Source organism: Salarias fasciatus, chromosome 23 (assembly GCF_902148845.1).
Source record: "Salarias fasciatus chromosome 23, fSalaFa1.1, whole genome shotgun sequence".
Lineage (NCBI taxonomy): Eukaryota > Metazoa > Chordata > Actinopteri > Blenniiformes > Blenniidae > Salarias > Salarias fasciatus.
In genome coordinates this window covers 9,784,238-9,796,127 of record NC_043766.1, presented here as the reverse complement: position 1 = coordinate 9,796,127, position 11,890 = coordinate 9,784,238, and the positions used below count along the sequence as shown (strand labels likewise).

The following is an 11,890-nucleotide window of genomic DNA, read 5'->3' as shown; positions in this document are numbered from 1 at the left end:
AACATAACCTGTCCAGCTATTACTTCGTCTACAGCCCGTATCTCACATCTAACACAGGCGAGCAGTTCTACACGTTCACCGTCCTCGGAACATGCCTCATCATTTTAGCCAGGAAGCCTTTCACTGATTCTCAGGAGTATGACAAGTCCAACGCCACCGTCTCCAACACCCTGGTGGAACTCAGATCTTTTGGTGTGAAGGTGGGCTTTCCACCCTCCAAACTGAAGTCTGCCTCTGGTGAATACATCTGCTTTGTGCTGGAATGTCTGGCTGAGGCACATGGACCAGACTCATCAGCACATAGATGAGGATCAAGAGCTACCTGGACGAGCTGCCGGAGGATGCAGGGAAGACTCTGCATAAAGTGAGCAGTAGAGAAAAGTACATCAATGACCAGCTGGAGCATCTGATCCAGGAGTGCCGCAGTGCTCAAGCCAAACTGAGCGAGGTGAAGGAGTGCTAGCAGCAGGCCAGTGCAAGATTAACAGAGAAAACCGCAGTCCTGGCTGAGATGCGTGAGGAGCTGGATGAAGTGAAGCAGGAGATGGAGGAGAAGGGCAGCAGCAGGTCTGATGGAGCTCCAGTGGAGAAGATCAAGCAGCGTCTGACCAAGCTGAAGCAGGAGACTGCAGGACACTGCTGCAGGCCAAGCTCAATGAGAAGTCCAACATGACCCGCGACACGTAGACCACCAACACCCCCGAGCCTGCCACCGGACACTTTGTTTAGTGGACATGGACATATTCATTCCTTGCAGGCTTGCTGCATCAGATACTCACCTGACAGAAGGGCAAGTGGTAAGTGACTTACTTACTGTGAGACGATAGATTCAAACTAAGTGCGTTCAAAGATTCATTCATTCATTTAACTGTACTATTTTCGCTAACGCGGTTCTGAAAACCAGGAAGGAATCACCTGGTGCCATCTCTCCACCTGCGAATGACAGACTTTCTTATCTCCATAGATAAGAAAACTATTAAGCTTTGATGCCTGTCTGAGCCTGCTGGTAGTCCTCCAAAAGGAATTCCAGGCCATACGCGAGTCCCTGGAATTTCAGCCAGCAGCAGGTTGAAATGCTGTCAGTGGAGAATTCCAGCTTCAGAGGGTTGGTAAAATCTCTCACTGAGGGGATGACCTGAGGAAAATAAGAAGATGAAAGATATCGATCTCCAGGCCAGGAGCATGAGGGACAACATAGTTTTCTATGGAATCCCAGATCAGATGGAGAAAGACCCTGAGACAACTGTGATAAGTTTCATCAAAACTCACCTGAAGCTCTTGATAAAAAAAAAAACAAAAATTTCCTTCCACAGAGTACACCATCTGGGTGGTAAAACACTCGGTGACCAACATCCATCATAGCCAAGCTTGTGAACTTTAAACAGAAGGAGCAGGTTGCTGGTCCCCCCCTGGCCAGGAGCTGAAGAGAACTAACTCTGGCATCAACGGCCAGTTTCCTGAAGAGATCCTGAATCGGCACAAAGTCCTGTTCCCCATCAGGAAGAAATCAAACTGCGAGTGCTCCTGTGCTCTCATCATGGTGGAAAAGTTATTGATCAATGGCCAGCTGTACCAAGCCCAGAGCATCACTCCATGGCTCTACTGATCTCAGCTGCTGTGCCCTGCACCCTCCCATAATGTCTCCACACAATATTAATACATAAAACCACCATAATGTACAGTCAGTCACTGTCTATCTCCATTGCACTGCTCACAGCTGATATGTTTTCCAAAGTATTTGGGGTTTTTTTTCACTGTCACTCTTTTCACTTTTCACTCTTCTTCTGTCTCACCAATTACTGCAAATGTTACTGTAGTAACTCCAACTGCGGAGCACTCAGACACTGGAGTATCAGTCTGCTGACACACATCAACACTGCACAGTCACACGTACACTCCAAGCATTTTAATGGACAGATTCACACACACTCAGCTGGTATGTATGCGTGCTCGCAAATAAGTGGGCTCCATTTAGACACCAGGTTTGGTGACATGCATGGAACACTCATTTTAACAGTCATGAACACCAAACTTTGTTTCCTGGAATGTGCATGGGACTGGTACAAGGGAAAAGAGACTGAAATTTACCCATTGGTTGCAGGATTTACTGGCAGACATTGTCTTATTACAGGAAACTCATTTATCAAATTCATCAATAGATCTTCTTCCATCAACACAGTTTCCACATGTGTACTCAACCTGTTACAACTCCAGGCAAAGAGGAGTAGCAGCTCTTATCAGTAGAACGTTAAGCTTTTCTACTGATAATTCAATTGCAGATCCATAAGGCAGATTTATAATTGTCACATTGTCCCTCCAAAACATTAAATTCTGCATTGCTAACATAGATGGACCAAATGTTGATGAGCCCTCCTTTATTCACTCCCTCCTGTCCTCACTGGATGGTCACTCAGATCACACATGGATTATAGGAGGGGACTTCAGCATGGTGTGTGACAATGAATGGACAGGCTCAGTACCACAGGAAGCCTCGGAAACTGTGAAACAATACATGAAAGGGTTTTGGTCTTTGCGATGCCTGGCGCTCTCACCACCCCACTGCAAGAGAATACACATTCTTCTCTTCAGATCACCATTCCTACTCTAGAATAGATTATTTCTTAACTAGCAGCACACTGATGAATGACCTCTCAGAATCCACCCTATTCAATTAATCAGCGATCATGCACTGGAGGGCGGTGTTGAACATCAGAGTTGAGACCTGAGAAGAGGAGCAGATCTTTGATAGCTTGCAGTTTACCAACTTGAATAAAGACAGAAAGCAGCAGAATAAATGAGCAGTTCCTGATCAATGAGCTGTTCTGTTGCTCTGGATGTTCATCACACATCAGTAACAAGCTGCTGAGCTCAGTCCACTCTCTCACTGCAGGATCAGCGTCTCAGATCGTAGCTGCTGACAAACGTTTTTAGTTCTACAACAGAAACAGTCAACTGACCTCAGAGTCTGCAGATGACAGAGTGGACTCTGCAGAAATTCACACAGCTGCTCAAGTGCAGATGGTCAGAACTCAAATTCAGACATTTGAGGAGAGAGGTGTTGGACTTCAGAGCTGAGGCCACAGAATAACAACTGATCTCTGACAAACTGCAGTACTCCAGACTGAATACAAAGTGGAAGAAGTGAGATTATGTCTTCCAGAGTTATGTGAGTGGTTGGTCTGGAGCAGGGGTCACCAGTCTTGTTCCTGTAGAGCACCAGTCCTGCATGTTTGAGCTCTCCCTGCTCCTGTCCTCACCAAGCTCGGAGTTTGTATTGTTTCATTTCAGGTTAGGGCTGGGTGATGTATAAGGGGGAATAATTGGAGCTCAACATTGTGCTCAGCTGTTAAACACAGTCCATGGGCCGAACCTGGGACTCCAGAAGGTCCAGTGTGACCTTTGAGGTGACTGCATCAGATGAGTCGTCATTTCTAGTTCCGCCTGGACTGACAGACAATTCACTGTATGTTGCTCCACGATACAAAATTGCTGTTTGACAAGTGTTCCCCACTCTCACAAGGTTTGAACTGCAGCTCCCCTACTTGAAAAGGGCAACTTACTTCAGAAGATTTGGACTGGACCTCACTGGGATGACCAATAATCTTTTACTTTTATTTTGAAAAGCAAAAACACCAGTTGTTCAAGAGAATGTCATAAAAGACTAACAACATCAACTGGAAAAAAAAAAATTTTAAATTTTAAACTATACTAGAAACTTAACCTTGAAATGTAAAACATCCAAAAATAATTAGATTTCAAGGCACTGTTAAACAAGAATTCTACCCTTACAAACTATCACATTTTAACTTTTTTCCCACATTGTTTAAATCCCATCCATCCATCCATCCATCCATCCATCCATCCATCCATCGATTTTCTGCCTATCTGGGACCAGGTCAAGGGGGCAGCAGGCTAAGCAGACACTTGACGTTCATAATGAAGAAATTGTAACTTATTACTGTACATAATCAAATTAAAGATACATGGAGTCTTTATTCTTATAACTACTTTTCACTTTAGATAAACGTGTGTGTGTGTGTGTGTGTGTGTGTGTGTGTGTGTGTGTGTGTGTGTGTGTGTGTGCTCGCGCGCGTGGGTTATTTTCATTAAGTGTTACCAAAATTTCTCTCTAGAAATATAGTACAACAATAACATTTTGCCAAAAAACTCAGTGTAACAATGTCCAGGCCTTCACATCAACTTCATGATGGGTGTCACCAGGAGGAGTTTCCAGTAAAACCATTGATAATTCTGCTTTGAATCCTGACAATTGTCTTACTCATTACACTTCTGGTTTACTCTGTCTATCCATGCCTCAACTTTACTGCTTGATCCTGTTCAGGGTCATGAACCAATCCCAGCTGACTGTGGGGAGGACACACCCTGGGCAAGTCGCCTGTCCATCACAGGGAGGGACGACCACACACAGGGGGTAATCAATTATCCTCACGCAGGAAACCCACATACATGGGGAGAACATGCAGACTCCACATAGAAGCTATTTGAATCCCTGTCAACGCTAACCTGTAACCTGTCCATTTCATAGTTTAAAGTCCGTCTTCATATTTATATTCTAAACATAATGTAACGTATTTGTAAAAGGAAAGGGCGTGCAATTCCAGTTGTGGAGATATAAACAATCTAGCCACAGTCTAGCACAATATGTTATTTTTTTTACTGGTGTGTTGTTAAACCACTTAATTGGTACTTTCACTAAATTATGTAGGCTGGCTGGGTACTATACTGCATTTTAACCACCTATTTTACACACAGAGTGAACAAATCATAAGCTGGGCTTTTTATACTGATGATAAACTCTCACCTCAAAACATAAATGAAGCCACACGGTTGTTTCAATCGTGGCTGCCACATGGTAACAAACATTACAAAAGCATGTCATCACATGGGTCCTTTATTGCCTTTTCTTACATGTTTCATCCGTTCATCAGATATAAAAGTAAGCGTAATATTTCCAGACACTCAGTCTCTGAAGATGAAGGTGTAAGCCACACTGCAGGTCAGTCTTTGATGGTGAGGAGTTGTGCATGTTGTTCCTGAATCCCCCCGCAGCCGCCTCCACGGTGCCCGCTGCTTCACCACTCATCCGCGGCCCTGTTCGAGTCCTCGTCGGCTACAGCACAGTCCAGCCGCTGGACCCCGGCGAGCGCCAGGTCTCGTTCATTGAGTTTTTCCAGGAACGACGAAAGCAGTCGTTTGTTTAAATGGTCCGTCAGCGTCCTCTCCTCCTCGACGCGCTCTTTGGCCTGATTCGTACCCGGCTCCACTTCCTCCTCCTCCGGGTCCTCGCCGAGCTGCGGAGCGGCCGACTGCTGGTTCAAGGGCAAGCCGTTCGACTGCTCTCCTTCCCCGGACTGCTGCTCCGTCCAGCCCGCGGCGTCCGCCCCGGATTCCGTCTCCATTCGTGAGATTAAATTGGTCTGCAGGGCGGCATTCTCCAGCTCCTTCAGGCGTTTGCTGAGCAGGCCGCAGGCGGGAGGCTCATTGCCGGCCGGGTTGTTATTGTTGTGAGGGGGCTCGCCAGTTTGCTCCATGGCGCTCTGCGTCAAGAGTGCAGCCCGTGGATATGAAGACCGGCAGCGCTGCCTGAGAGGTGGCGCCTCCCCGCGGCCGCTGCAAGAACCGCACTTCTGAAAACTTCCTGACCCAGGAACTGAACAGCTCTATCTATCTATCTATCTATCTATCTATCTATCTATCTATCTATCTATCTATCTATCTATCTATCTATCTATCTATCTATCTATCTATCAGGACCACACAGCACCAGGAAAAAAAAAATCAATGCATGCACAGGAAGAACATGCAAAAAAAAAAAAAAAAAAAAAAAAAAAATGTAGAGCCTACACTGACATTCATACTCAGTATTCAGTTTAGAACGAAACATACACAGGATATTAGTTTGTGGGTGGAAATCAGGAAAATGCAAAACTTGTGCAAGCATAGGTAGAACATGCAGAGTTCAGAGAGACCCTGACCTAAACTCAAACTTCACAAGGCAAATTATAGACATTTTCATCATGTATACTCGGCGCCTTTAAAGAATAATTTGAAAGTTTGAATTTAAAGGTTATCATCACACCAGTCAGACCAACTCAAGATGAAATTGGGCTGTGTGTCCTCCCACAACTAAAATCGCCTGGTCCAAAGAGAAGGCAGGGCAAATGTATTCTTAGATCTCCATTCAAACACAGGGCAAAAGGACCATTTCAAATAAAGACATGCTTTATTTATTTATTCATTTATTTATTTATTTAATCTTACCGCGAGTGAAGACTAAAACGGACTGTTGAGTGTGAACACTGACATGACTAAAGAAATCTCAATATTTTCATCATTTTGTCTTAAGTGGATTTTGACCTCGTCGGGCTTCCGTAGACAAGAACTATCAGAGACGGTCCATGGCAACGGAGATGCCAGCAGGCTTCGAAGAAAGACGACCAAACTGAGATTAGAAAGCAGCTTGGATAGACGCAGCAGGTAACTCTCCCCTCTCTCTCTCTGTATACGCCGTGTTACATTTGGTTACAGCTGTGTTTCAGCAAGCTAACACGCTGTTAGCCACGGCCGAACCATTCCCGAGAGTCCACATAGCAACAAGCTAGCACCCAGGCTTCGTTCACGCGCTGCGTTTCATTGCACAACAGTGACATCTAAATTAGTTGGAAACCAGTTTAGCCGGTGGAACATATAAATGAATCACTGGATTTTATAATCCTAGTGTGATAAGTTATTGGAAGTCCGTTCGCAAGTATGTTTTTACCAATTGCGATGTGTTGCTTGTCATTTCTGTAATGCATTAATGTTAAGTTTATTTTTCACTAAACAACTTCTTTACTCTTCTTCTAAAATAGAAACCAGGCCACGTTATACGTGAACAGAGATTACCATGTCCTACAGGGATCTAAGAAGTAAGTGATGCTTGCTTCCTGTCCCCTCCTGACTGCAGTGTAGTTGTAAAACGCAGTTGTCCTGTGTTTTTCCAGATTTTACAGAAATGATGAGGGGTTTAGGATATCCTCGCTTGATATCCATGGAGAATTTCAGAACACCTAACTTCTCTCTGGTGGCAGAAATCCTCATATGGCTTGTAAAAAGGTATGTTTGATTTTACATGTGCTTTGTTACGTTTGTTTGGATGCTTGTCATCAGATCACAGTATGCCATCTATTATTTCCTGTAACTTCTTTATAAGTATTTTTCTACTCAGCTAAGCCATATGTAAAGCAAGAAATACAGATGTATAATTCTTGTTGGTAACTGTTTTTCCCTGTTCCACTCTCGCCCTGTGTAGATATGAACCTCACACAGATATTCCCACTGATGTGGAGACAGAATCAGACAGAATATTTTTCATCAAGGCTGTGGTCCAGTTCATGGTGACAACTCATTTTTCATTTATCAGAATTTTGTTTTCCTTTATCGGTTGTTTCTTCTTGCTGTTGGTCATTTCCTAATCCTTCTAATTTTCCTGCAGGCAACAAAGGCTCACATCAAACTTAACACTAAGCGTCTCTATCAGGCTGATGGCTACGCTGTGAAAGAAATGTTGAAAATCACTGCTGTGCTTTACAATGCAATGAAAACCAAGCAGCTGGCTTTGGAAGACAAGGTTGAGGAGGACAGCAGCAAGTTCAAATTTGACCTCGGCTCACGGGTAAAGCACAACTGATGCTTTATTTGAAAATGTATTTGCATATTTCTACACCTCATTCGCTTCAAAACTTGCGGTGTGAGGTTTGAATTCTGGCAAAGCACAAGTACATTGTTGGACTGATACGGTTTTTGGACATGAGAGTATATCATATTCAGGTTGTGTTTGAGGGATCAGCACAGCATGTCTGACCTAACATTCCATATGGAATGGGACTAAAATCCTGAAGTTTGTTTTTTCCATTTGTGTAAATTCTGTTCTTGAAGAGAAAATTGATTCAGTCTTACTTTGTCTTCTCTTTAGATTGCAGATCTTAAAGCAGCTCGGCAACTGGCGTCCGAGGTCACATCAAAAGGAGCCTGTCTGTTTGATTTACTGGGAAAAGAGGTGGAGCTAAGGGTGAGATGTGCTAACATACAAATTTATGATTTAGAGAAATACAGAGCACACATTCCACGTTACTGTGGAATTGCAGTTGCAGGATTGTATTGCACTGTCTTTGAAGTTGCGTCAATGTTTGACACTGCCTGTATTTCTTTGTCATTCTCAGGAAATTAGAACTGCAGCCATTGCCAGACCTCTGGAAATCAATGAGACCGAAAAGGCCCTGAGAGCTGCCATCAAGGAAGTTCTGGTCAGTATGAACCAAAGGTTACCTTTGTGTTCACATTTTTCTTGAGTTCACACAGGGCCTATTTGTAAATGGTAGCTACTGTTGCACTGATTCACATGCTATGCTTTTGTGTTCAAGGAAAATGTGGAAAAAACAAAGGACATGCTGAATAATGTTGCTTCTGATGAGACCAGTCTGGATGCCAAGATAGAAAAGAAAAAGCAGGAGCTGGAGAGGAATCAGAAGAGACTGCAGACACTGCAGAGTGTAAGGTCAGTAGCACAATAGCTTAACAGTTATTACTGCTTTTTCCAACGGGACAATTAAAACAAAACTTAAAAGTGAACAAAGTAGCTTCAAATTATTATTGGACTAATTGTGTGTGATTCAAAGTTAAGATTTCACCAACTTCACAACTTTTTCTTTTTTCAAACATACTGCAGTACATATACATATATTGGTATATATGCTCCTCTCATTGTACCCTTACAAAAAAAGAAGATTTGTTTTTCTTTCCTTATTGTCAAAGGCCAGCATTCATGGATGAATATGAGAAGATTGAGGAAGATTTGCAGAAGCAGTATGACACATATGTGGAAAAATTCAGAAACTTGACCTTCCTGGAGTCTCAACTGGATGAATACCACAGACTGGAACAAGAGAGGTTTGAGGTGTGTATGTGTAGATGTAAATCAGTGATTCTCACTTGTTTTAATAAACCGCTTCTTGTGAGATTCTCCGTGTATTTACATGGATGCAGCATTTTACAAAAAGGGTTTCTCTTGCAGGAAGCTGAAAACACTATGAGGATAATGCAACAGAAATTGAGGGAGGAGGAGCGGGATCTGATGAAAAGCTCCTGTGAGACAAAGATGCGAACTATAATATCACATCTCAGTATTTTTTTGTGGTTTCCTTATTGAATTTATGCAATATATTTTCTACAGTAAAAGATGAAGACTCTGATATGGAAGTTCTTGAAGATGAAGGTTCAGATAGCGACATGGAAGAGTGGCGGCCCTCAAAGCCACGGCCAACACGCAACGGCATCATGGCAGGTATGCATGTGAAGGATTGCTTATTATCTTCATGCTTAATGGTGGCACCCTCATCTGTTTCCAGAAACGATGCACAAACCTTTTAAACCATAATTCTAAAACTGGTAGAAATACTACCAGTGGTTCATGGAGGTGAGTCATAAATGTAGATATAAAATGATCAACATTGTAAAAAACTTGTAAAAAAAATAAAATAAACCGTGAATTTGATTTTAGTGTTAGTATTATGATAGTTCATAGCTAACAGGTAAGACTTTGCTTCTGTATGTTCAGGTCGGCCTTGAAGGTAGAAGGCTCAACATTCAATATGTCAATATTTTCTCAACTAGTACACATTTTAAAAAGTTTTACAACCACTGCTCTAAAACAACCTGACCTGGTCTACTGTCAGATATTTTCTTTTTCCTACTGGACACAAACTGATGCTTAAGGGCTGGTACTATTATTACACTGTTTACATCAACCTCCACCTCCCTATCTTAAATTTATACAACAAAGTGAGGATATCAGTTCATGGAGTGGGAGTGTCTTTATAGCTCTGTTTTTTTTTTTTTTTATCTCCAGTTATTTCTCATAAGAAATGACCCTTGTTTATTTAAACCCAGCAATACGTTTTTGTCACAGGTAGAGGAGCACACTTCATCGGCACCATGCACGGTGGTGACACTGATGAGGTTGGTAAAGCCACTTCATTTGTTCTCCTTTCTTCCTGTCTCTTCTGATTAATTCTTTCGCAGTGGCTCTAGACTCAGAGATGAGCACCTGTGGTCGCTGAGGGCCGCATTCCTGTCCGATTTCATTGTGTCCTCACTTCAACACATAACTGATAGTAATGATTGACTTGTCATCAAGCTTTCTGCAGAGCTTCTTTTTGATACATTCATTACATTCAGGTGTGTTAGAGCAGGGGAACATTGAAAACATTCAGGACTGTGGCCGTCCAGGACCAGGAATGCCCACCCCTGTTAGATAGCAGTCACTAAAAGTGCTCTATATGCCACGTCTCATCAGTTTCTCACCCTATGGTTATCCAACATGACTATATGTTTTCTTTTCTGTTACTGACTTGCATTTCATAAGGCCTTGTTAGCTGTTTCCAGAAAGTCAATCCCTCCAGCCAAAAAACAGCGGAAAGGAAAGGTTTGTGCAGGACCAGGAAGTAGGAATGTAGTCTACTCTCTGTTCCTTCTCTTTCTGTATTTAAAGGAAACATCCATGGTTCTATTAGCTGAAAATGGAGTCAAACCTCATGATAAATCCCTACTGATCTTTATCACTATTATTAGGTTATAGTATGTTTTATTGATGCACAGCTATTTTAAAATGTACCCAAGGAACACATACATGATAAATTGTATTTTACAACAGAAATAGTGTCCTTAGAGTGAAAAAAATCTGGCTTATTTGTTTTTTGTTTTTTGTTTTTATACTGATGCATCTCAAAATGTGCATCTTTTTGAGTTTAGAGTGGATTTTTCCTTTAAGAGAAGCACCTTCTGTATGTCCTTCTGGGCATTATGTAGTACTGTAAATCCTTGTGAAATGACTTGTGAAGTCCATGTTTTTACTGCAGAAAGACCTTATTTAGTAAATAAATGTTTCTGTCAGATTAAATAGTTAGGAAACTTTAGCTTTAGATTTTGTGTTTGGTTTGAGTTAAATGTTTAAATTCCCATTGTTTCTGTTGTTAGTTTGTTTTCTTGGAAAAAATTCTAATTTGTTGTCTTTGTCTTTGTGATTGTTGTTGTGCTTTCATGTCCCGGCTCTCTTCCACTGCTGTTTTAGTCTGAAGACAGTGAGATAGATGTGGATGAGGATGATGAAGAAGACGAGGAAGGCGAAGAGGAGAGCAAAGATTTGGAGGAGGACAGTTTGGAGGGCCCAGTGTCCAGGGGTAATCGTTCCTCGAGAGGAGGAATGAGACCCCCTCTGCTGGAGGAAAGTGACAATGACTTCTGAAGCCAGTCATAATATTTGTTTTACTTTACAGTTATTGTTGTCGCTCAGACTGTGTCATTGCTATATATGTGTATATGTTAAGTGTTTAAAGTAATAAAACATGAACATTTTTAAAGTATCTGTTCCTTGACTCATTTGCTGTTTTTGTAGTGTGTCACAGATCACTGTAAATGGATTTAAAGTGACATCAGATGGAATATAACAAATTTACAATGTAAAACAGCAGCCAGTGCTTACAGTGAGTGAAGGTTCATTATACAGATAGTCTATGTGATAATACATTTTGCACTTTGGGTGTTTTTCCTCTGGGTACTCCTGTATCCTCACACGGTCCAAAAACATGCATGTGAGGTTCATCAGTGACCCCAGCTGTGATGGTGAGTGTGTGGTTGTTTGTCTCTCTGCGGTTGCTCTGTGATAGACTGGCAACGTGTCCAGGCTGTATCCTGCCCTCCCCCAACAGTAAGCTGGGATCGCCTCAGCGCTCATGAGACCCTGCACGGTCTGTCACAACTTGAAGTGGAGTTGTCTTGGATACCATACAAGGCTGAAATGTGTACCACAAAACTACTCAACTATATTTAAAAG

At 42.3% G+C, this 11,890-nt stretch overlaps 1 protein-coding gene and 1 pseudogene across 2 annotated transcripts; both read left to right on the top strand.

Annotated features, from left to right (window-relative positions):
• Window positions 1–304: 304 nt before the first annotated feature.
• Window positions 305–729, top strand: LOC115382012 (intraflagellar transport protein 57 homolog pseudogene; annotated as a pseudogene).
• A 5,610-nt stretch (window positions 730–6,339) lies between these two features.
• On the top strand, window positions 6,340–11,377 carry cluap1 (clusterin associated protein 1). Of its 2 annotated transcripts, XM_030083091.1 has the most exons (14): window positions 6,340–6,498; window positions 6,873–6,929; window positions 7,005–7,116; window positions 7,313–7,397; window positions 7,496–7,675; window positions 7,976–8,071; window positions 8,223–8,306; window positions 8,424–8,557; window positions 8,815–8,956; window positions 9,074–9,146; window positions 9,233–9,343; window positions 9,968–10,017; window positions 10,424–10,483; window positions 11,129–11,377. In XM_030083091.1, the coding sequence occupies exons 2-14, from the start codon at window positions 6,908–6,910 to the stop codon at window positions 11,300–11,302; spliced, it is 1,323 nt and encodes a 440-aa protein (XP_029938951.1). In that variant the 5' UTR covers window positions 6,340–6,498; window positions 6,873–6,907; the 3' UTR covers window positions 11,303–11,377. The 2 variants fall into 2 exon arrangements, with proteins under 2 accessions (XP_029938951.1, XP_029938952.1); XM_030083092.1 differs by lacking the exon at window positions 10,424–10,483.
• Window positions 11,378–11,890: the final 513 nt, after the last annotated feature.